Below are 26317 nucleotides of genomic sequence, written 5' to 3'. Positions count from 1 at the left end.
ATTCCCTTAAATTTTGTTGAATATAAGCTATATTTGTATGCATGTGGCATACAGGAAACAGCCTTTTCTCACCACTTTTGCAAGCCAGTGTGGTCTGTGTATGTTTGCTGTGGAAAGGAAGAGAGGAAACTGGTAATGTCAAACCCTGTGCAATGAAGCCACACCATCACTGGAAGTGACTCTGAATGTGTTTCTCTGACACCTTTTGCATAAAAAGATTAAGTAATGTCTTCAACAATACAGGTTTTTCAAATCTGTCCCAAATCCACTCCCAAACCTCTTACTCCTCCTTTAGCATATCTGTATGACCGCTGTCTATCTCATTACCCAGCCATTGCTGCTTCTAAGGTGTGTTGGCATTTCATTCCCTTGAGACGAAACAGCAAAAAACTCTAAATACAAAAAACCTCTAAGGAGGATAAGTCACAATGTGCTATAGAAAAAGTGAAGAAAAAGTGACTGCATGTAAGCAAAGCAGGGTACATCCAAGTTCTGAAATCTCCTGAATGGGCACAGCAATCCTACATCTATGAAACTGTTACTAAGAAAAATGTGAAATGATGTATTTTACCATCCTCAAAAGGTCTTCCTCTTATGACTCCATTCTAATATTTCTAGTAAAAAAAGTACTTGCTAACATCTCAATTGACATTAAAATATTATGGTTTGAAAATGTCAATTATGCTCTGTTTCAGGCAGAGATTTTCTCTTGTGTTCATGAGTCTGAAAGCTTTTCTTATTGCTGGTGCTGCAATCATAATGAATCATTCTTTGTATTTTATCTTCTAATACCGCCAATTTCATGACTAGGCAAGGCATTTCAACCCAAGTATTGCTTCCTACATGCAGCTCAGATGTTCCTTTTTAGTTCTGAAATAAATAAAAGCTGATGGCTGATAGACTAAAATTAGCTATATTTAGTGGATTAAATATATGAATGTATTATCACATAGTTTACTTTCATGGGATAGCAGTATTCACCCTGTGGTTAACTTGCTCTTGACGTGTGGTAATAAGTACAAAAACTAACAGGCTGGGAAATGGCTTGGAATTCTTTGGTCAGTAGCTGGGAAAATTCTGACGTCAGTTATGCAAATGTTTTAGTTGCACAAAAATGTACGTCTGTTTTTCGTTGAGCTGATATTAGAGTTATCCACAATTTTAAGCTCTTAGTTCCTGATGTCCTCCTTTAATATTATTTAAATTCTGATTCTGAAGGACATTCTGAGTATGAAGGACACATCTAATACGTAATTCTTGATTAATTAGATGTGACTCATGACTATCATCTAAGTTTTCACACAATTCTTCCACATCCAAATCCCACCCCTTCCAAACTGGACAATCACCAACACTTGCAGAAATACAGGAGAGGGATAAAATGTCTTATTAGTAGAAGATTTCTAGAAACAAACGCTCTAATCTGCGTTCCAACAAATAGAATATATTATACAAGTATCATAAGATAATGGAGGTTGGAAGGAAGCTGATCCTGTAGGCTTCTGGAGTGATCCCTATCTAAAATCATCCACTGCTGGTGTTTCTCCTGTTTGAAGCATGCCTCAAAGCAGAGGCCTGGGAGACCTTGTTCATGAACCTGGAGAGTACCTCAGCCTTGTCTGTGTCTGCAGAATTACTGGATTGTCTGTGTATATGTATAGATATTTATGTATTTAAATATATCTAGTATATACAATACGTCATTTTACTTAACATGTACATAAACATTCACACCAGCTGGTGTTATGTAGTCTTAAAACGAGTTTTCTTCAATGGAATCAGTCTGATAAGAGCTTCTTTTTCTAATGTAACATAGTTATTTGTATTTCATTTTCATCACCTCATACTCTTTATTCTAGGATCATCAAACCATTTTAAGAGCATGGGCAGTTAAAGACTTTGCTCCAAATTGTCCTTTGTATGTCCAAATACTGAAACCTGAGAATAAATTCCACATCAAGTTTGCAGGTAAGTGTAAGATTTCAGCCATTTGAAACACTTGTTAGTGTTTGGCAGTTTGTTTCATAAACACATGAGCAAAGTGAGATTCCCTAGGCAAGGCATATTTGCTGGTTAGAAGCCAATTAAGAGCGCAGTATTGTAAAATAACATGGGCTGTATGTATTCTATCAATAGTAAAATGTAATGTTTTACATTAAACTCTTATTTATAAGCACTTTTAAGGATTGTTACTCTTTTATGTCACATAGTATAGAGTAGAATTATTTGGTATGTAACACATTGTTACTCCTTAATTATAGATCCAGGCAGGTTTCCAGCTTGCTATATCCATGTCATTAAATCATTTCGGTGTACTAAAACATACTGTTACCAAGGGGCGTACGAGAAGATCTGCTCAGAAAAGGCCAAAGTTTATCCAACAAACAATTGAAAAATAAAATCTTCCAATTGGACTGCGTTTTTTTAAGTGATAGAAAAAACATTTTTTTAATTACTTTCAAATATTTTGGGAAGAGAGGTATAATTTCATTCTATATCCAGTAAAATGCATGTCTTAGAAATTATGACGTAAAATGCAAAATGATGTTAAGAAATCCAAAGAAATCCTCTCATATAAGAAGAGGTTTCCAGCTTTAATTCGATGAACTGTTTCTTAGCACTGTGTAGGTAGGTCTCTCTCGCTCTCTCTCTGTATATAAACACGCACATACATACATATATATGTACACACAGACATATATATGCTTATATGCAAAACCATGCAAATATTTTTATAATGAACTCATTTTGCCTATCTTTGGAAAAAATGCTTCTCTATGCAGTAGAAGTAAAGCTTTCCTATCCAACTGTAATTTTGAAAATTCAATTTTCTTGAAGGATATTCTAAGGAATAAAAGATTGCTGATTCATGCAACATTAAAAAAAAATCTATGGAAAAATATTAGTCTCCTCCATCATCCCATAATGCAATGAAAAAGTAAATTCCAGTGCAGAACAATTCCACAGCAACAGTTAAAGCTGTAATTTTAAAAGCTACTGAATTTACCACTAGGTTGGCAGGAATGAAAAAAGCATCTATAGCAGTTCTGAAGTCATAAAAGTGTAATCTCAAACTATGAGATGGCATAGCAGGGAATAAGACTCATGCTGTGACAAGAATGATGGTGCTTTTTCATCTCCCCCTTAAAACCACACAGCACAAACATAATCTCTTCTCCCTAGCCATGACCGCTTTTCTTTATCAGTAACTGCGTTAATTTGTCGTTCCTAATTGTATTTTTAAGAGAGTTTCATTAGTCTTAATGGCTTGTCTCTGTAGGACCTTATATACAACTAGACTTGCAAAACAGAGGTAATTTTTCATACATGTTGTAAGTCTCAGATTGAGAATTTTAAAGCAAAAAAACCCAAACCTCTCTTTGTAATATTTCCTTCAACTGAGTTTAACCAATCTGGTATCTTACGGCCTTCATTTATGTTCTGTATTTCTTCAAGGGCTTGAGGAGACCTGACATATTCTGTGTCTCATTAGCCCCCTCTAATATTAATTATAGTAGTTCGGTATTGAAAGTCTAAATATTTATACAGCATCTTATATCCCAAAATAATTTCACATTGATCATGGGGATCACTGCATCCGTTTCCACACACTCTCTGCACAACAGTAAAAACAGAGAATTAGAAGCCTTCCTTCAAGATTAATTTAATCTTACTTATATAAAGCAGAGGAGATTTTTAATGCAGTTGTAAATTTGGTAAGGTTATGAACATGGAATAAACATCACCACTGGATGCTTACCTACTGCAAATGGTTAGGCCACTGATAGAGTCGTGAGAACAACATTTGTTGGCATACATTTTCCTAGGAGGGCTCTGATCATTAACCTCATCCAACTCTTCTTCATTCTGAAATACGTACCCAGTGGGGGCTGCAGTCAATAGCCCTATCCAGACTGCTTACAAATAAAATTTGTCATAACTACGTGGAACATTTTTCTAAGTGCTTTTCCTGTCATGATTCAGGACTGCTTTATTACTGCCTTAACGCAAAAGCTTTTTTTAAATTTGATATTCCTTTAAAAAATGACTCCTTTCTTCTGGAGGTTTCCCAAACAATATTGTGCATTTTTATGAACCTGAAATATTCAATAATAGTAGTTCTTTTTTTTTTTTTTCTTTACACACAGGTTTGGAAACTTAAACTGTCAAAGTTTCTGAATTTAGAAAAAATACAACCAAAGAGTTCTGCAAAGTCCTCCTAACAAAAGTTTAATTTTTAACTATGTTGAAAATTTATAAAACACCACAAGTCCAGCTTCTCAGCAGCTTAGATTAGGATGACCAGTTATAGGTTGCATGGGACAGTCGTGAAATTTAGACCCTGACTGCATTTTCCTGTAGAATAGTATCCTGGAGATTTTCTGCCTTAGGCTTCAGAAACAGTATATAGGACAAGAAATTGTTATAATTTATTCCCATCTGGTAGACAAGACTTTTACATTCTTCCTCTCTTTAATGAGAGTACAAGAACTTACTCTTGTCATCACAGCAAAAGAATGGAGACACTTTGCACAGGGTAATATGGCCTTACAGAAAGGCACGTTTCCTCTTTTCACCCTTGCATCCTGCGTTTTCTCTGTTATTTTTCACAGTGGAGTTTAACTACTTTATTTTAAATGGTAACTCATGCTTATATTAATACAGTGGAAATATTTCTCTGTGCTTGAATATGATTCTTCAGTGGAATCTGAAAAGCACAGGGCGTGTTTGTCCCAGCAAACTCCTTTGCAAGTTCAAGGTGTGAACGCTTTATAAATATACGGTCACTCTAACATGACAGTTACCAGATGGGCAAAGAAACACTGTATCACCATTGTTACCTGTCGTAATGTCTTCACCTGAAATGCTTTGGTTACTCCTTAGTACTTTCCAATATACATATGCCTTGGCATGCCTAGTTTTTCTTTCACTAATACTGCATCTTCCTTCACTGGCACTTACGTATGGTTTTCTTAATCTTTCTGCTTTTCCCTCAAACACACGGGTCTACAAAAGGACCTGCACCCTTAATGCATGCATCTGGCCTTGCATTTCAACAAAAACATGAAATAAAGTGAAGATTGTCCACAGCAGAGCAATATATTCATACAATTCAGAGGCTGGAGTAAATTGCATATTTTCTGAGTAGATTTTATAACTTTTATATATTTGCTAGAAAATAAATTAATTGCCTTTACCTGGAATATTCAGAAATTAAGTATAATGACAGTTCCATGAAATGGGAATACATTTTAGCATTCTCTATTTATTCAAAATACACCAATGAATTAGCATGGGTTGGTGAAATCTGACATTAAACCTTCAATAGTTTATTTGAAAGGAACAGAGTCCAGGTTCACCGAAATGGATATTCAATGCATCTCATGATTAATCTATCCAATTACAGATAAAAATAGTCTCGAGATAATGGATGGACATTTTTCTCCATCTGGTCTGGTAGCGATCATGTTAACTTACCAAATTGATAAAAGTAAGGTTTCTCAGAATAATCGTGTCAGGCCTAGGACATTCTTACTGCATGGCTGATGCTGCAGGCATAAATCAGTATTTTGAGTACGTTTTATCTTCAAGAACATTACAGAAGTCACAACTCACTGCACTGCATTGCAACTTCTATTTGAGACAGACTTAACAACAAATTTTCTGTCAAAATATATTTTCAACAGAAACTACATCTTCTGGAAATTCTAAACGGAGTATTTCTTTAGTATAAATGCAATCAAAATACTTCTGTTTGGTATAATGGTTTGACATATTTAATATTCAACTCAAGATAAACTGCAATTTCCTCTGCTGCTTCACTGCCACACTGAATGAGTAATTTGCTGATTCTAGTACCTGCTGTCATGGGACCTGACTGATGTCCCAAACCTGAGGAGTGGGAGAGCTGTCACCCAGCTTCCTCCCTACTCTCTTAGAAGAGAAAGCATCAGATAAATTTTTATATAACCCTAAGCACAGCTCCACAATAAGAATCCCAAACATAGATATAAAACACAATGACATTATACGTAAGCTACAATCTGTCACGTCATTGGAGAAACGAGCAAGTTATTTTTGACCTGATCTGTGTTTAATACAAGAACTTAACTCCAGCCAAGAGGAGAAACCCATAGTACCTCTCCTCATGTTTCAAATGGCTACAGTATTTCTAATCATTGTAATTAGATCACTGGAGAGTCTTTCACCTCGTGTTCTCAAAGTACCCCTGAGAATTCAAAAGCTTCGAAACACTTCTGAAATAGGTAGGGTATTTATTTTCATATACCCATTTTGCAGATGCATAAAAGGTAATGAAGGCAATAAATGGGTCCCACAAGGTCAAAGTCTACAATAGGAGTGGAAATAGTCCTACGAGTCCCAGCTCCGTGGCTCCTGATGTAAAAACACTTGACAACACAGTGTGAATCTCTTACACTTATGAGATTAGGGATGACTATTGTAGGAGAGTAATCTCTGTGTCAATCTCTTTGTGTCAATCTCTTTGTTGTGTCCTATATTCTCTGTTAACATGATACTTTACGTAAAATCCATCCAAAAAGTCCCCCATGTACATTAGAGAGTATAGAACATATGGGGAATTTAAGACTCAGATATACTTTTCATTTGCATTGTGCCATCCATTTCAAGATCTGTAATAACAGATAATGAAATAATTTTCCTATATATTTTTTTCTTGCTCCTATTTTCAAAAGTATTAGCAGTAATATAACAACATTCTTAACGAAAAATAAGGGGAGGTTATTTGGCAAAATCCTACAAAAATATGGAGAATTACCATTACCTCAATATCAGTAAGTTGATACTCGCTTTCATAAATCTTTGCCATGTGACTAACAGTAACGGAATGCAGATATTCCATTGAAGCAGTAGACTATGCCTTATTCTCTCAAAATCTCTAGTTTAAAATTCAAGTAGATTTATTAATGGCACATGGTCAACTAAAAGAACACATTACTGTCTGAAATATTTTCTGCAGGAAATATTTAATTGCCATAACTGAAATATATTTAGAGGAAGAAAAATCTCTTTTTCTTCTATATTTGACAGTGTCTTTATATAACTAAATTCCTTCCTTCCCTATGACATTTAAATAGGTCTTCATCTTCAGAAAATGAGAGAATGAATTTCCCCTTCAGTAATCAATGATTCTGTTATGAAAAGCCACTAGAAATTTCGAAAAAAGGAATAGAGAAGGTGTTCAAAGTATGCCCTCACTTCTGTTTTCAGTAAGCGGCATGCTTATAGCTATACCATAAATTCTGTCTAGAAAGTAGCTTAGTTAGAGAGGTAAGGTGTTTCTAAGGATTTCGATGTTACATTGGTGCAACTAGAAGAAGAGGTATGTAGACAGGTCAGATCTAGGTGAGTAGGTTATTTGCTTACTTTTACTCAGCAATTTTCATACGACTTATGTTTTGATCATCATCTGTACTACTTTTATTATTCTTTCTCATTAGAAGCAAATTCTGAAAGTAATGGAGACTGAATCAACCATTAAATTCAAAAGAAAAAAAAATTACTTAGCATGTAATAAATGCTTTCATGACCTTAGAAAACCTTTATGACTTTAAGTTTCTTCACTGACAAAAAGTTTCATTAACTTGTAAGTTTTGTGCTCATCCCTTCTTATATCTATTTTAATACTGTCAGGTATATGTGAATGACATTAAAGAGTAATTCCTATTTCCTTTTCATGCCATCACCAGCACCGGAGAGCATTTAACTGTGATCTGAACTTTAAGCACTAGCCATCTAAGTTGAATTCATACAATACTGAAACCATGTGCAGAAGATTTGGCAGTTTTAAGTATAAGCCGATACAGAGGACTAGATATAATGCCTCTGTTGCTTTCTCTTCTCACTTCCCCTCTCCTAAATTCTATTAAAAGACAGAAAAACGTAGGTATGTCTATAGTACTGTTCCATCCCAGCAAGTACTAATGTGCAGATATTCTTCTAAAGACTAAAAAGCAAAGCACGATTTCGTGATTACAAAAGCCAGAGAAGGTCTAGGGTGAAAAGAATGCAAAGCTATAAATAAATGGAAAAGAAAAAGCAACCACCCCTCTTGCCTAGGTTGCAAGGATGCAGCAGGTGTTAGCAGTTCCTGGGGGAGATATTAGTCAAATCTACAACACACTCTGAAGTGCAGTGCAAAATCCCAGAGCCACTGCCAAATAGCCAGTCTGCAAGCCAGTACAGCCTATCTAATTGATCAGCACTCCTGCATTGCGGTGTCCTAGCTATGCTGTCTCCTCAACACAAAATTATTTCTCTGTACAATGCTTGATGTCTCTACACCAGTTCATGCAAAACTGCAGAAGGTGCAAAAGATACAAACTAGACTGTGCTGCATGGCTTACTCATACAACTAGCGCAGCAAGATAGCGGAAGCAGGTTTCACAGAGCCATTGCATCCTCTCCGTGTGTAGCTGCAGGACAGAAAGTATGCAAAATTAACTCTAGTCATGCAGTCTGAGAGACAGCATAGATGGGGCAAATCATACACAGCTGCTCTCTAGGTTCAAGTGGAAGAAGAAGATCTGGAGGCAAATTTTGATTGCCACTATCTTCACCTTTTTCCTAGGCAAGGAAAGGAAGTGATAATTGTGCTCAATTGAAAGTATTTTTGTAAAACAATTTATATTTTCTTTTTTTTTTTCCCTACAGATCATGTTGTGTGTGAAGAGGAATTCAAATATGCTATGCTAGCTCTGAATTGTATATGTCCAGCTACCTCCACATTAATCACACTGCTGGTTCATACATCTAGGGGACAGTAAGTATAGACCACCATTAAAAAAAAAAAACGAGCTTGTAAAAGTTATAGCAGATATTCTTTGGAAAATATCTTACCCTAAACTCCCAGACAACTACTTTTTAAAACAAGTTTTTAAAAAGAAATTGTAACTTTCTGCACAATAAAAACATCAATATGTTTTACTCAATATATTATAATTTCAAAAAGAAACATCCCTCCCAATATTTAACAATTTGTGGCATGCTGTTGTGCCACTTCCACAATAGAAGATATGAAAAATTTGCATTTCCAATTTAGTAGATTGAATCATGGATCTATCACACAGTTCTACTTAAGAGCACCAACAAGACCCAAGAATACCTATTTTCATGTTAATTTGAAGGTCTGGTTTTGTACCCATATAAATACCCACACTATTCATTGAGCTCAAAAAATGTTTTTCTGGTAACATATAAAATGTTCTTTGCTATTCAGTGCCTGTACATTAAGAAGTAAGCAAACATACATATGAAGAGATGGTTTTTAACATAATAACCGTGCTGCTGGAAGAGGTACAGAATTACGGTGGCTTTACAGACTGCATAGTCACAGCAGAACTTCTCTACTTTTACCAAAGCAATTTTACCACATCTAGTATATCTCTGTTATACAATATTCTTGGAATAATAAGGTATTATTATTAAAATGTTGTGGGCAGAGAGGCATTAAAGAGTGAATCTCCAAATATATCTGTAAAAACGGAATACATGCATATAGACTGCACAAGAATACTTTTGAGAGTCTAGTAAAAAAGCATACTTTTTTCATGTAATCATGGACCCAGTAATATCTTGATATTTACAAGCAGAGCTATTTACCCTTCTATATAGCATTTGCAATACTCCCCTGTGCCCAGGATGGGGAAAACTGCAATTATTGCTAGAACTTTTACTACCAAGAACAACAAATGTCAAGATTTTAATGGCACTGCCTGTACTAGAATCTATTAAAAAAGAAGACAACAAAATACTGTTTCTATGCCTCCTGAGAATCATGGTGAAATATATTCTTCATCTGCTTCGCTTTCATTATCTGACGTGCACAGAATACAGAGCCTTTTTAGTTATTTCGTATTATATGTAAATGAAAGAAGAGTAGTATGCTTAACAGCTAGCAGAAAATTTTCCATCAGCACAAAACCATATGAAAAGGACTCTGTTTTCTGCTGTATATAAGAACTGTAGCATTTCATTTTTAACACAGATATATCGATCATTTATACAGATTCCCAGCTATGATACAAATAACTATAGTAGAATGCAAAAGCACTTATTATTTCTTTTGCAATCAGAATTAATTGATATGATCAGGGTTGTTAAAGTAACTGATTTCTCATCTGGTCATTGTATACTAGGAGCAAAAAAAAATGTTTTTGTACAATTAGTTGTTAGCATTACTTTGAATCCTTCTAACAGAAACATACAAGCTTGCTGTATAAATACAGAAAGACTGGAAAAGTGAAAATGTCTAGTTGCCATTCTTCTACTTTAGTCAGCACTCATCAGAGCATTTAATTTCAGATGGGATCCAAAATACTGAAAAATGGCAAACTTTGGACATCTTCGAGCATGTGTTTTAAGGCTGTCTAATTGGTTGAGCAGATAAGACTGTTCTTTAAAACCACGCTATATCTGTGAAAGTTTAAAACAGACAAATTAGAGGGAAATAACTTCAAAAATTATTTAAGATTTCAGTAGTCTTGACATCACAGTGCTAAAAAAAAAAAAAAAAATCAAATATTTCTTTCCCAAAATATCACTTTCTAAGCTTTCAAATGTAATATTTTTGCTACTTCCCTTATTTCATTTTTTGCTAAAAATTTACATAATTCCCCCACATAAAAAGGTACATAATTCCCAGACTGGTGAGGTTTTTCTTCTCCTTTTATTCCTTACAACTTTTTAAAATCCCTTGGAAATGCTGGCATGTGTTCTCAAAAGTCTAATTTAACTGTGATTTTGATTTTTTTAAGTTTTGTACAAGTGCAGAAATCTGTTCAATATATGATAGAAGTCACCAAGTCAAGCATTCAAAATGAGGAACTGAGGACAAAGCTATCATTTTGCTAAACTGCTCTGATCCTACTAAAAAACTCTACTGTGCTCTTGAAAACATTAAGTAATGATGTACTTGAGCTTACTTTTTGCTTATAATTGAGTGTTACGTAGGTCATGTTTAATCTGGAAGTTTTGTGTTCTTGAACAAGTAGTTAAGATGTTCTTTAACAACGAGAGATTTAACCATTGATTTTTAACAAGTATGTGCTTCTTGAATGTAAGATTCTAAATTCAAGGGACAGTAATCACATATAATTGAAAAAATCATATAAAATATTTAAATATGTGAAAATGATTTATTTTCTGAATTACCACTTAAATGTCACAATTTTATCAATGTTATACCTATTCTACTATTTTATTCATAATTTTTATGTGCAGTACCATAATTGATTTAAACACTTGCTAACTAAAATAAACTCACAGCTAGATATAACTAGCCGATCTTTAGAAGTTCTAAAGTCATTAAATTTATTTTCAAACTTTTTTATTGAGTATACACTAATGCTTTAGAGGAAAAATTCCTTTTAAATTTACAGTCTTCATAAGCATCTCCTGAGATCTGCGCTCACTCTAGAGTGTTTGAGCAGTGTGTTGGTAAAACATGATTCTGCACTTCTTTGTCTTCGGGGGAAAATCTGTTTTCAAAATTGGTGTCTGTTTTAACCTTCATCTACAGGTTGTCATCGTATTGCAGACATAAAATTCCTTTGGATTTAACTAATTTATAAATTAGAGTAATTGTTTTGGCTTTTCTAGATATTTCCTGATGTTGAACAATAGGAAAATTAACTGCTAATAGTTAAAATAGGTTAAATTACCTTTATTGATGCATATGAAAGATTAAGTCAGCTGAACGTTTGAGTTTGGCTAAGTATAATTAAAAGGATTCAGTGAAAATAGACTATTTAAACTACAAACAAAAATTTTAACTATACATGCATTTATATTCAAACTAAAAACTAAATTAGATCTAAATAATGAAGAGTATTTGTTAAATAGACTTCCAATATGAACAGTAAACTGCTTTCCTTTACATTGATTCCTGTTTAATTATACTTTCTTTATCCTGGTTACTACCAGCACATGCATTAAACTTTATGTAGGACTTGAGTTTTAAATCCCTGTCAGTATTGTCTTATATAACAAGAGCAGACTTGGATTATGAGGAGACTGCAGTGAAGAAGCCGCTTGCAACCTTGGCTAATCTTTCAAAGTCGTTGGGAGGATTTTCTTAATAATTAGTTCAGGTTTCCATTCACAGAAGCCACATATCTGTTGACTTACAAGTTTAGTAACTTCAATATAGTGACTGGGACCGTTCAATTTGTTACACAGATAACCAAGTTCAAATGACTACCTATCCCTTCCCATTCCACAAGGAATGGCTCTTCTTTTTACACACTATTTTAGGTGCATGTAACCAGAGGAGATTATCAAGGAACGTACCAGAACATTTCTTGCTTTTTGTCATTTCCCTGGTAAAATGTCATTCATTAAGGGAAAATATGACCACTTTCAAATTCTACCTTCTTAACAGTTGTTAATTTAGTGAAGTTATGATCTTAACCTGTGACTTACATTTTAATAGAATTAAACAGTTCATTGACAGTTCATAGATAAAACATTGTCCCAACTGTTTGTTGTAATCTTACAAATGAAGTGCTACCTATTCCACAGGGAATCTGTTTCTTATTTTTATTAAGAAATAGTGTGACACTGTTAATAATACAAGCTCTGAATACAAGATTCTGATAATCATGAAGATAAGTACACTGGAAATTAACTGAAAGTTGAAGTCAATACATAGCAGCGGAACAGAGGAAAAATTATTATTCTCTATTATCCTAATTAGAATGATAATGCAATATACATCAAACAAAAAGAAACACGTGTTCATAAATTAAAAACATCTTATCTTCTGGTATTATTATGTGAGGAGACTGGGGAAAATGTTCATTTTCTAAGCAACTTTGGCCAGATAAACTTGCTATTAAAATTAAGGAGAAGTTTGCTGCCGTTTATGTGAACTGGCTTCAGTCTTTAATGCTGTTTTTCAGATTAAACAAACTAGAAGTAAATAATCCCATTGTCTTCTCCTCTGTTTATGGAATTCAAAACCTGTCTGTAAGCCACCAAAATTCTACCTTGAGTCTTATTTATAATCTTATTATTGATCTTAATTATTAATCTCAACATTTCTCTTTAAATGTTATCTAATTATCTTATCTAGTAATAGAACTTTATTAGGGTTTGTATTATGATACAAAATACTGGAAGAGAATAGCCTTTCTGACTTGAACTTCATGTGGTCTTTACAGAACAGCCCCATGGGAAGCTTTCAGACAACTAACTGGAACCAAGCAGACCTTAAACAGGTGAACATTTTATTTTAGAGGGAAAAGTGAAATATGGAAAATTATCTTCTGCAATTACATTTTTAGTTCTGCTATTCTACAACTAGTGCACCGTTTGTTAATACTATTGCAATAATAATGGTTTACTTATTTCCATCTTGAAACAAAATGTTTCTACGCTGAGGGTGGGGAAGAATGGTAAATTGAATTAAAACATTGCAAATGTATAAATGAGCACAAAGGAGCATGTCCCAATATCTTGAGATCTTAGCTTCAAATGGCAAAACACAGACCACATTTGTCAGTTTTATGTCCTTTCTGCACATATATATATTTATGCATTCATTATATATGCAGACAGAACCTTGTTTCCACATGAAACTTTGTCAAGTAAGAAGTTCACAGAGGCCCCAAGTCTACGAATTTTGGTATTAGCTGAGGTTTTGAACATTTCCACTAACAGTCCATTTGGATAAAGAACATTAGCTGCATATGGTAAAGGATGATATGCTTTATATGGTTAAAGTAATAATTTATTTTCTTCCACTAGAGAAAAGAAGGTATATACTTGTCATAGTACACAAGGCACAGTAACTAAAAATGACGATAGGGTAAATGCTGAAGATAACCCATAGGCAAATGCAGAAAAAAATCTTTCTTACAGATAAAGTGACCAAAGCCAAATGGGTCTTTCCTACATAAGTTATTTTTAATGATTCTTTACCTACTTCAAGCAGGAACCAGACAATCTACCGTGGAGCTCCTGAAGAGACTGCCTTTGTGAATAGAATGAGTATGCTGTTGGTTTCACCTGTCATCTTTAAATTGCAATGAATCTACATACTATGGTGTGAATTTAAAGTAATTTGGCTGTATCTCTCCTGATATAAAAGTACATAATCTTATATGCCTATTACTTAGCAGAAAATGCTCTTTAATTCATTAAAATAATCTCTGTAGTTGCAGTATTACCAAGCTTTGATCTCAAATATTTCTTTTAGATTAGCCTATGGGACCTTTTTAATAACATTTGTGGTTTCTATTGCCATGAAATACTGCTCTGATCAATAAGAATTTTACATTGAGTTTTAAATTATTCTCTTTATCTGTACATGTTTCAGGGAGAGTCAGCAATCATCGGAACAATGGCAGAAAATGTATGGGAGATGCTCTGGTAATGAAGTGTATCATATTAACTTGGAAGAAAGTACTTTTTTTGCTGAGTATGAGGGGAAAAGCTTCACATATGCTTCTTTCCATGCACATAAAAAGTATGTTTATTTTCCTATCAACAATGAAAAGTTCAAACAAATAATTAATTGTTTTGCCTGCAGCGTACCTCTGCATTCAAAGGTGCAGAATTATGCATTACTCTGGTTCTGGATTTAAATATCTGGCCACTACTATATTTCATGGATATTTGTCTGTAAGTTACAGCTGGTCAGGTAAAAGCTCACATTAGTTCTGTATAGGCCAGCTCAGTCTGAGAGAACAGAATATAAAGGATGTATAGGATAAGCCTGACAACTAGAAAAGAAATTGTACCTTAGAGACATTATATGAGAACACCAGTCCCTTTCCATGTCCAAAACAACCTAGAAAAGGGACAGTGGGAGGGTGTTAGTGTATTTTTTTAAAATTTATTTCATTAGGAGTCAGATGGAAATCTGTCTTCCTTTGTGGTGTGTTCATTTCATGCAAAATGTTCAATTTAAAGATGATGCATGCTATGTTCTGGTGACTGTTCAAAATAAACCCGTATTTTTTCTGTTAGATGCTTACCTATCTTCTTTAGGTTCCAGATCATGCATCACTTATTCAGTGCTGCTCTGTGAGGTGAATATACAAACTGAACACAAATCATGTATGTTCGTATATATTTAACAAAATGAACATATATCAAACCCTGAACACTGAGTTTATTCTCATACTTCGTAAGTGAGACAAAGATTTTTTTTTTTGCTTTAATTCCTTATTTTCTATCACTAATCAAATTAATTTCTAGGAATGAATTGCAAAAATGAATTCTGAAAATGGTTTCCATTACATATGAATTATGGAATAATTTAACATGATGAATACTTTTTCATATTATATACGCATCCTTCTACTAATATTTTCCCAGAAGGCACTATACATCTGATTGATAGAAAAAAAATCAACTGGAACAACATTAGAAGAATATTATGGGGATTAAGAAAAACGCTAGATTCAAATGCCTAGGGATTCATGAGATCGTAAAAACTGCTTGATCAGAAGTGGCCTATTTAGGAGATAATATTTTTCAAATATATTTGTCATCCAAAAATCTGCAAATGTTCATAATCTGCAAAATGTAACAACATACTGGAGGTTCATTTTTGACAGTGGAAATTCTAGTGTATATGGGACTATGCAAAATGAACCATGCCTTTCCTTTTCCAATTAAGGTTTGGAGTCTGTCTGATTGGTGTTAGAAAGGAAGATAACAAAAACATTTTGCTGAATCCAGGTCCTCGATATATCATGAATTCTACAGATATATGCTTTTATATAAATATCACCAAAGAAGAGAATTCTGCTTTTAAGAAGCACGAAAAGCATAGAAAAAAACATGAATCAAAGTTATCTTATCATGGAGCTTCTAGGTTACCAGTACACAGTATAATAGCCAGCATGGGTAAGTAAAAAAAACAAAGCCTCACAACATATTCTTATTCACTGAATAGTGCATTTTAAAGCTTTTAACAGCGTATTCCTAAAATTGTAGTTTTAATTAATATGTAAGACATTATAATAGTGTGTGGAAAGAAAAAACATTAAACACTTGCCCTTGTATTTTCAAAAAAAACCCCAACAACCCAAAACCAATGGAATTTGGTTATGTTTTTCTTTTACTTGACAATATGGAATTAAACCACTTAAGACTGTTGTGTAAAAAAGTAATAATAAAATGTAGGCAAAGCAAAGCAACTGGGAAAATCACATGGGTAATTTCTTTGTCATTCATAACTGGCTGTTTGTAATGAGTTTTCATAAGCTTCTTTAATTAGAAAAAATTCTTTTTCTCAATAAAAACCTACAGGTTGTTGATGTAAATATGGATTAATTACATCAAGTACGATTTTAAAAAAGTAGTTGACAAGAAAATATTTATTAATGGTCAGAAAAAGTGCTAATTTGAAGGAAAAGGCTTCTTCAGGCATAGTTTAAATATTTGTTATAGTTTAATGTAATAAACACATTATAATAATAAACACATGGCCCTTCATTCTTTGGCCATGTAGTCAGGTAATCTCCACTAAATATGTGAATCTCATTAAAATGTTTTGACAACCACATTGAAAAAGTGCTTTCACTGCTACTTCAGGGACAGTGGCTATTGATTTACAAGATACAGGATGCCGAACATCCAGCGGACCTACACTAGCTCTTCCTTCCGAGGGAGGTAAAGAGGGCAGACGGCCCAGCATAGCACCTGTTTTGGAAGTTGCAGACTCATCCTCACTGCAGACCTGTGACCTGCTCAGTGACCAGTCAGAAGATGAAACTACCCCATCAGATGATGAAGTCTCTGCAGGCTTAGAGTATGTATATCAAATATAAAATAAACAACATAATTTGAAAAGATAATATTACATAAGCAGAATGGATAATTTTTTGACATGGAGGCGAATCCAAGCAGTTGTAGCTAGCAAGACCCATAAAGGCTAATTAGGGAATTACTCCCTTTTATGAAATGCTGTTGTCTCTTAGCAGAATGCTGTTATGCCTATTTTGAAATAAAAAAACCCCACCAGATTAACTCCTCCATTTGCTGCTGATTTTCTATACTCAGTTATAAAGATCCAGTTTTGTATTGTACTTTTTTAATAACATTTTTTATGACCATTTTTCTTACATTCTGTAGTTATAAAGACAGGACTCAACTAATTTATGAACAAAACAAACAGTATTTCTGTCCTGAGAATGCAGTGATGATCAGATCATTCAACAGGCTCGTTGAACACTGGGGCTAGGTGTCTGACTTCAAAATGTGGGAATGATAAAAAAAGCAGTAGGAAACAAAATTATTACATCTAATTTAAAATTCTTGAAAGTAATGATGCGTTACTCAGATAAAACCAGAAGATTCAATCCTGTAACTGCCATGCAGATAAGCAGTTGTGTTTATTGGGATTACTGACAGGGACATTAAAACTGAAATACACCATTACACCAGTGGCTCACCTAGCACAGTTTCCCATCTCCAGCAGTGGCAAGCATGAGAAGCCCCAGGGAAGATCATAAAGCTTCAACTAAAAAAGTAATACAGCAAGTCATCTTAAATCTACAGTCTGAAATACCAGGATTTAAAAGGTCTCATATTAAAAACTAATGCAAATTAGAAATTTCATCTCATCAGCAAGAGGATTTGCCATTTAAAATTTCTTCCAGCCATGTTGAAAGTATGTTATTAAAGCAAGAAGGTAATGACCTCACTCATTCTTGATATGTGTTTGAAAGAAAAATGGGGAAGGAAGCGCAGAAGTACCACAATTCTTTCTATTTTCTTTCCTTCCTTTTTTTCCTTCCATAGAAGTTTCCACTGCCTGCCTCCAATACACCAGGACAGCACACTATGATCCAAAAACCCAAGCAAAATGCTTTTAGTCCACAAAAGCATGATGGCTTCCACTAAATTGTATCGAATTGGTCAAAACTATAAAATATATTCTTTTAACCCTTATTAAACATAATTCATTTCATGCACTTGACTCTGCTAGTCTACAGATAACTGCAAAACTTAGACATAGGTATAAACATCCCATAAAATAGTTGCATAGTCAACTGCTTTTCAGTAATTAGCTATACTGAAAAATGCTTGTTCTATTCTCCTAGGTATGCCAAAGGCTATCCTCCTTACTCTCCATATATTGGAAGCTCTCCCACATTTTGTCATCTTCTGCATGAAAAAGTACCATTCTGTTGTCTAAGACTAGATAAGGTAAGGGGAGTTTCTGTTACTGGATAAAACTGCGTTCTTGTTTGTCCCTTGCATCTGAACAGAGTTAAATTCTGGTTTCCACTTAGAGATGAGTTTGTTCAGCACTTACTGAGCTATAATATGTTTTCTCATCCTTTTCATCACCAAGAGTTTGTTTATGCCTGATCAGGTTTATATCAGGTTGTCTGATACAATTCTCTAATGGTAAAACCCTTTAATGTCACAGCTAAATCTCTTTATTCATATCCACTGAACTTGTTTCTTATTTTGCTTTTAGGGATGCCAACATAACTACTATGAAGATGCCAAAGCCTATGGATTCAAAAATAAATTGATTATAGTTGCAGCAGAAACTGCTGGAAATGGCTTATATAACTTTATTGTTCCACTCCGAGCTTATTATCGACCTAAGAAAGAACTAAATCCCATTGTATTACTCCTGGATAACCCGTAAGTAGTTTTTAATTTTATATTTTTTTTCGTGATACCTTTTAATCTCATTTTACCATTACTTCAGTAGATGATCACTCTTCACACAGCCAACTTAAAATCAAAAACATTATGGCACATTTATCTTTGAGAAAATTTGATGCCAAGAGTAATACCTTATGTTCACTGTCATATATAGAAAATTGACTTGTTATTGACTGTAAATGGCCATAGTGAATTTAAATGTCCTTATTCTTCATGGCCAATGTTTCAGCTAAGTATTTCTTAAAAGTACGCAAAATAATGTGAATATTACTGTTAAAATTAAATAACTTCATAAACACTATAAAAAGCAAACTGTAACAGTTTCACAGCTACATGACAGCACTTCAGACAACACTAACCTACTTAACACAAGGCACTTAGTAGCCTGGACCAGTTAGGTATATTTTTAATAATTTTAGACTCTGAGATAAACAGTTCTTTAAGCCAGTAGGACATCCCCCACACTCTTTGTCTACAATTCTATAAAGTCATGGAAGAAAATTAAAACCTGCAATATTGTTGTTACTACCGTATCTGTCTGGAGATCGCTGGAATTGTTAGCCTTTCTTGCATTAGCTGTTTAGAATTTCAGACAAATTCTTCTGTGGCAAGACTGATTCATTTATAATCTGACAACGAATGAAAGAGACTTGGGTTTGGGGTTTTTTTGCAACACTTTGATACTGCTCAAGTACTTAAAAATCAATTTAGAAGACAAAAAATGAAGGCTAGCTGTATACAAAAAATACAAGTCAAAGAAATGACAGCAGCAGAAATTTCTTATATGTTCTGATTGCAGGCTGACGCTTCTCTGTGCATATATATGTTCTAGTTTAAGTAATTTATTATACAAAGGCCTGCCGTGAAGTCTCCCACTTTTACCTCAGACGGCTCTTTAGTGAAGCGCTACATACCTGTGTTTTCAAAACAGAAGCTTTTTTATGTACATGCTATGGCATAGAGTAAATTACACAAATTGGTAAAAGCCTGAATTAGGCTAATGGACTTCTGAGTTGCAACCCGTTTAAGATTAAAGATGTGATCATACAGCGCCCTCTAGTGCATGTTCTCTTTTCCAGCACAGTGCCTGAGTTCATTTGTTTTACTGTTGTGACATTTTATGGCTAAACCCACTTTTTATTAGCATAAAGTAAAAGCTATGGTTGCTAATTAAACTAATACCCTTAGTGTTGTCTCTCTCTACACAGCATTTGCAGTGACTCCTCCGAAAGGCCATCATTCATGGGCCTACAGAAGCTAGCGGGAAAGCCAGCGTGCTTTTCCTACGTGCATGAGGTGGAATTCAGGCTACCATTCAAGTCAATTGGGATTTTGTAATTTATTTCATTGGACTTAGGAATTCAGCCACCTTTGTTGAACACATATATGCATTGTTGTTATATTCCTATTTTCTTTATTTATCAAGGCAATTTATTACTTATTCTGATATCTACACATCACATGTGTTTTAAGATTTCCAGTGTTTCTTGGTATGTAAGAAGAAACACAGTAAAATTTATTATTAAAGAAACATTACAATAAAATACACTATCTTAGTTTTCACATTCCATTTTAAAAATAAGGTTTCATCTATGACTGTCTCGTTGACTTGAATGGAGCTGTTGGCACAAAAACCAAATGATGATTGGGTTTCCACTTCACATTTTAATTAAAAATCCTCACTGTTTAGTCTGGAGTCATGCATTGCAGTATAACTTCGTAGTGTGTTTTTGACATCAGTCATTTAATATTTGGAATTGTCCTGTGCCATAAAATTTCTGATTTAAGAAGTGCATTTATTAATATAAGCATGTTAATTATCATCATCCTTTATGATCACAGCAAACTGTTGATTCACAGCTTTCTGCAAACCTATTTCCCGTTTAAACTGATATTATACTGCCAAAGTTTAAAAAAGTTATTTTTTTAAAAAAAGCTACCAGTTTATTGAAATATTTTAGAAGAGATGCTGCTGTTGTGATATTGTGTTTCATTTTGTAATCCCATCTGCTGCTTAGGCCAGATATGCATTTTCTGGATGCAATCTGTTGGTTTCCAATGGTTTACTACATGGTGGGCTCTATCGACAAGTAGGTGAAATAACTTAACATTGTAGTGCTCAGTGGTTTGTTGTGTGTATCGTCATTGCATGTTTAAATGTGTGTTGTACTTGAAGATGATCTTTTTGCATGCGTGGTTTGTGTCTGTGTGCTATAATTTGGGATTTCAAATTTCTGACTTATAAAGGATATCATTAGTGAAACGTGTCAGGGAACACACATTAATATCTTCAAAAACATAAGATTAACACCTATTTAGGTGCATTAAGATGTTTCTACAAATCGCCAGATTATAGCCCTGATTCTAGTCTCATTCTATACTCAGTTACAATGTGTTTGGGTTTACTGACTAGGGTTTTGTAAAGATAGCTCAGAACGTAGACAGTCTCAAAATGCGTCCAACAGTCTTCATCTTCCGCTACTTAAAATATCACCTACTCCTACATTTCTGTCTTCATCCCTGCTAATATATATATTTGCATACCTAGGTTTAGCAACATAGATTAATGTAAAAATCAGGCAGAAACAAGAGAAGAGCGAGGCCTCATTAGCATTTGAGCAAACTCCTGTGTGTAGAGTGTCAATTTAAAGAAGAAAATGGTTTGCTTCATTACATACCTAAACTGAGTTGGGGGTACAAGCCCATAATACTCGTTCCCCAGGTAGAAAACAGAAAATTTATTTCCTGTCCTGAATTAACAGAATCCAGCTTTTTCAATGACAATTCTGAAGATTCAACATTTTTCCATCTCGACCTGTTGTAACAAGGGCTTTAAAATGACTTATAGTAGTGATACAGATTTACCTTGGCAATACCATAATCGTGGTGGGATTTGCAAAGCAAAGAATCTACAGAAATATTTTTCACTTTCTACATTTCTTCCTCTAGACCAATAAAGTGTCTTGGGTTGTTAATACCTACTAGCTCTTTCTTAGCTCTTAATTCCACAACAATTATAGAAAGAATTCATACCAACAGAATAATTGAATTGACTTAAACTGTCCAAAGTAATTAATAACCCAAAGATATTAACCTGTTTTTATTAACATGGAAAATTAAACTTCAATTAAATTTACTGAGTTTATTTTGAAAAGGAAATTACTAAATACCTCCCTAGAGGTTTTTTGTTGATTTTAGAACTGAGTTCATAAAAAAAAATTAATTGTCTGGTCTTTGAAATAAGTGATTATACAGAGTTCTACAGTTAACAGTAATACTAGCATAAGCTTCTGCATCTTTATGACAATACAAGTGTATCTACATCTTTATGACAATACAACAACCAATCATATTTCACAGGGGGTTTTTTTCACATCTGTTTGCATCAATAACAATACTTTTAAAAAATCTAGTTCATACTTATTCCCTGTGTTTTCCTAAACATGTTTTCAAATCATGTACAATTAACAGAAGTTAATCATCTTTAGCTAAGAACTACAATGTCAAATATGCAAAGTTTCCTTTCTTATTTAATAGGTATAGAATAAATTCCCAAAGTGACAGCTACTGCCTTTGAGTATCTAACATATTTGTCATTTGGTCACCTGGCATGAAATGCCATCATCCTAGAGAGAAATTCACCGAAGGAATTAATCTCATTACTACTCGTTTTTGTTAGAAGTGGATGGCCTGCAGAAAAACAGCTTTACCAAAATTCGTAGCTGGGGTGAACTTCATCAAAATATGTCATCAAGTAGTAGATATCTGTTCTACAAGCTTCAGGCATAAATCATTTGAGATCTGTAACTGAAGAGACTTCACAGTTGTGAAGAAATCTATTCAGTATTAAGAAATCTATAGCTAGAAGTACCTGAGAACTAGAATTATACTACTACTAAATTAGGATTTTTTAAATTCTCCACAAATCAGCTGTATGCAACTGCTAAAATAAGAATAGCTGTTGAGCTTGTGAAACGTTGAAATGCAGAAAATCTGGGTATTTCAGAGTATGCTGCTGTTTTCAAGGATCAACTGAAAGACTGAAAACACAGATATACAAATTACTCAGAGAAAGTTCAGAGTTCTGCTTGTGCACTGAAGTTGCTGGTATAGATCATCTAAGTACAGCCTTTCTTTTGCTGTACTCAACAATTGGGGATATGCAGAGTTTCAAAAAGAATTATATTTTGTATTTGTTTTGGAAGACTATCTATAAGATGTAAAATAAATACCACAAATTTGTACAGGTTTCCTTACCCAAAAGTTCAAAAAGAATTTATAATAGGTTACATCAACTCAGGAACCTGAAAACATCATTACGGAAAAGAAAAACTGTATCAGGACACTTAAGACAATTGATATTATAGATTGCCAAATGAGAAGCAATTATAATGACAAAATGGCTTTTCACCTTGGAAGTAAACAGAATGATGCAAAAATTTAGTTTTCCAATTTCCCTTGGAAACCATGAAATTCACCCTTTCTTCTTATTTTCACTTAAAAATTGCTAGGTTCCTAGCAGTCTTTATCATTACAGAAAAGTCCTTTCTAAACTTTTGAAAATGTACTTCATTTCTGTGGAAAATATTGTTAAAACAACTGAAACATGCTTCATTTTGGAAACAAGGCTATAAGAGGCATGATGAGAACTGTAAGTCTGGTCTCTTCGAGTGTTTTCTATGGTCAGGCTTCCCAGGAAATACCATCCAGCAGAGTGCAGAGTTTTACTGATGTACTGCTGCTCCTAAAAGCATCACGACAACACTCCAACTCATAGATTAACCTAAAAAAGTAATGTGTTGGATGTCCTGGTAGAACACTTATTAGCATTTTGAAACTGAAATGTAATTGTGGGAAAGAGCACCCCAAAGCATTTATTTGTGTCTGTTTATTGCCAAAAGTAACTGCAATGAAGCAAGTTGTTGCAGCATGTAACGACATACTGTCTTTCCAAGGAATTGTTAAAGGCTTATTCTAAAAAGTTGAAATAAATTTATCATTTTAGCAAAAGGAGAGGCACTGTAACAGCCTACTGAAGTGCATTCTATATGACTCCAAGAAAAATAATTATTCATATTCTATCAATTAATTGAGATGATATACTTGGTGTAGATGATTATACTAGACGTGATGATATGTACATGGAGATGAAGGGAACGAGCAACTCACCCTGTGATCTGCAAATTCCAACCATCCCTAACCTTTTAAGTGTTCCATCTTTAAGTTGCTTGTTTCTTTCTCCCTCTTTCTCTTCACAAAAGCCTAGATGACTTATTAAGATGTGGGGTCACCTTTGCAGCTAATATGGTGGTGGTCGACAAAGAAAGTACAATGAGTGCCGAGGAAGACTACATGGCAGATGCTAAGACTATTGTAAATGTTCAAACGCTCTTTAGGTAAGGCATATTTGCAATCTGTCTATACATCCTCATTAATTGTGAAATACTTAATGCCTTTTGTTCTCAGATAAAAAAATATAATTTTTTTTTCCTTCTTCTACTTAAGTTTTCCCTTATATGAATTTGTGTATTATGTGGGCAAACTTTTTCCCACCTTGCTTAGCAATACACTCAGAATCCTGAAGTATTCTCTTGAAATCTCATATGAAATTCCAGGCATCCCAAACCTGAATGATCATTTTAAAAGTCAACTGTCAGGTTTGCAGGAAGGAAAAGAAGACTTAGGACTAAAGATAGTTAAGAAAAGAAATTTTTCCCCACTGCAGCAGTCTTCTCACAGTAATGCTAAAGCCAGTATGAAAGGCAGATCCTTCTAATGCTAAAAAGTAAGCAATGCATCACTATGAAGTTAGTGGGAAGTGTTCACATTTTGAATATTTAGTTGTGAACAAAAATTAGGTTTTCAGGCTCATGAATGCAACATTGCATATGACAACAACATTCTAAGAGTCATGAAAAAATAACTGAATACAGACTGAAAAAATTATCAGTGTAGAAAAGAGGCTGAGAAAGCAGTGCTGTGATAAAGAACTAAACACACTGAGGTTTCCTGTTCACTTGAGAACCTCTTGTGATTAAAGCCTCGCTTCATATTAAATGTCTTGATTCAATAAGTATCAAAAGATACCTGTCCTTTTAAACTGTGAAAAAAGTTATTTTCTTAACAAAAAACACAACCTGGACAAAATTCAGTCCTTCCCTAGAAGATTCAATATCATTCAATATTGCTGCCCTCTTCTGTGTCAAGCCTTCCACGTAAGACTGGAGAGAGATGCATAGCAAAAGTATCTTGAATCTGACAGTGTTTCAGAAAACCAAGCTCATTAGAACACATAAGTGTTTCCATGGAGATTTTTTTAAATGCAGCCATGTATGAGAATGCAGTTAAATGCTGAGAACATTTCTGCATGTGCTCAAAAGAGGCAAAATCTGTGTTGACGAGAAACTTTAGTTCTGCCTTTTTCTAACTTTGAGTTTTTGAATTTGTATCCAATACTAGCACAGGTGTGTGTTTTTTATAGTCACACCTAAAATTAATTTAGAAACTGTAATTGAACTTAATCTGTGCATCATTCAACTCTACTCTTGACCATATTGTGCAAGGTAGTCTCACTGAGGTTTTGACATGTCATGTCAAAGCATATATATGGCATTTATATGGCAAAGCAAGATTATTAATTTATGTGAATCAGGGAATAATGTCAGAACAGGTATTTGAGAACTGGCAACCTAGGCCAAAGAGTACTGCAGCACACTTACATCACTTTCTCAGGCCTGTCCACTACCCTTAATGAGGTCAGCTGATCTGAGTCAATCAAATCTGTGGGGTAATATGAAAGAGAATATAAATATAAAAGAGAATATAAAAGAGAAAAATGAGTTAAATAAAAAAATAAAACTTACAAAGTACAAATTTATTTTTCCCATAGTTGCATTCTACTTAATAAGATACTAAAAAGAAAAATAAACATCATCATAGTACACTATGTACTATAGGTACCCAACTAGAATTTACTATATAATTTTTCAGTTGTCTTGCATGATGCTTACAACTAGATGGCTGCTTTAACTCATGTATGAACTACGTACTTTTTACAAATATCAAAAGAAATCAGAATAAATATCTTGGTTTAAGACTTAACAATACTTTTTCAGGAAACTTTGTAAATTTTGCAAGTAGTGTATTGGTGTGTTGTATAATTTTTTTTTTCTCTAGAACACGTACAATAAATTCACTTCATTTTTATATTATGTAAAAGTTGTAGAAATAAGTAGGCTTTGGGAAGAGACATAAGGTAGTGGCATTTTCCAATTCTACAGTGTAAACTACATTCATTGCACCAAGGTAAAAAGTTTTGTAAATTAACTTTAAAAATATCTTTAAAGGTTTTTCATTACTTAATAGTAGCTAATAATATCAGAAAAAGCTCTAAGCACAAACTGTAGCGTTAAAGAAGGATTTTAAACCAATGGAGTTTTGCTAATATATACTGTTCTCAAAGATGTCACATCAATGAAGAAGATTCCATTTAAGTCTCACAGATTGAAATTATTCAAATACAGGCTAATCTGAACCTCACAGATTTGACTGACTCGGATCAGCTGACCTCATTAAGCATAGTGGACAGGCCTGAGAAAGTGATGTAAGTGTGCTGCAGTACTCTTTGGCCCAGGTTGCG

The 26317-nt window shown here is 34.0% G+C and overlaps 1 protein-coding gene and 1 long non-coding RNA gene across 9 annotated transcripts in view; one reads left to right on the top strand and one right to left on the bottom strand.

Moving 5' to 3' along the window:
* Positions 1-26317, top strand: part of KCNT2 (potassium sodium-activated channel subfamily T member 2) — a 146371-nt gene that overhangs the window by 90059 nt on the left and 29995 nt on the right. For all 7 annotated transcript variants that reach the window (XM_054210800.1, XM_054210803.1, XM_054210801.1 and 4 more), the window contains 9 exons: positions 1860-1968; positions 8695-8803; positions 13203-13259; positions 14360-14509; positions 15668-15897; positions 16588-16804; positions 18099-18204; positions 18482-18654; positions 23940-24074. In XM_054210800.1, coding sequence (XP_054066775.1) covers positions 1860-1968; positions 8695-8803; positions 13203-13259; positions 14360-14509; positions 15668-15897; positions 16588-16804; positions 18099-18204; positions 18482-18654; positions 23940-24074 — 1286 coding nt within the window. The remainder of the gene's footprint in view (positions 1-1859; positions 1969-8694; positions 8804-13202; positions 13260-14359; positions 14510-15667; positions 15898-16587; positions 16805-18098; positions 18205-18481; positions 18655-23939; positions 24075-26317) is intronic.
* LOC128913381 (uncharacterized) overlaps positions 1-26317 on the bottom strand; it is a 63338-nt gene that overhangs the window by 20881 nt on the left and 16140 nt on the right. The gene's annotated exons all lie outside the window — the stretch shown is intronic.

Source organism: Rissa tridactyla, chromosome 8 (genome assembly GCF_028500815.1).
Source record: "Rissa tridactyla isolate bRisTri1 chromosome 8, bRisTri1.patW.cur.20221130, whole genome shotgun sequence".
Taxonomy (NCBI): Eukaryota; Metazoa; Chordata; class Aves; order Charadriiformes; family Laridae; genus Rissa; species Rissa tridactyla.
Note: the sequence above shows the minus strand (reverse complement) of the source record. Positions and strands in the feature narration are given on the sequence as shown.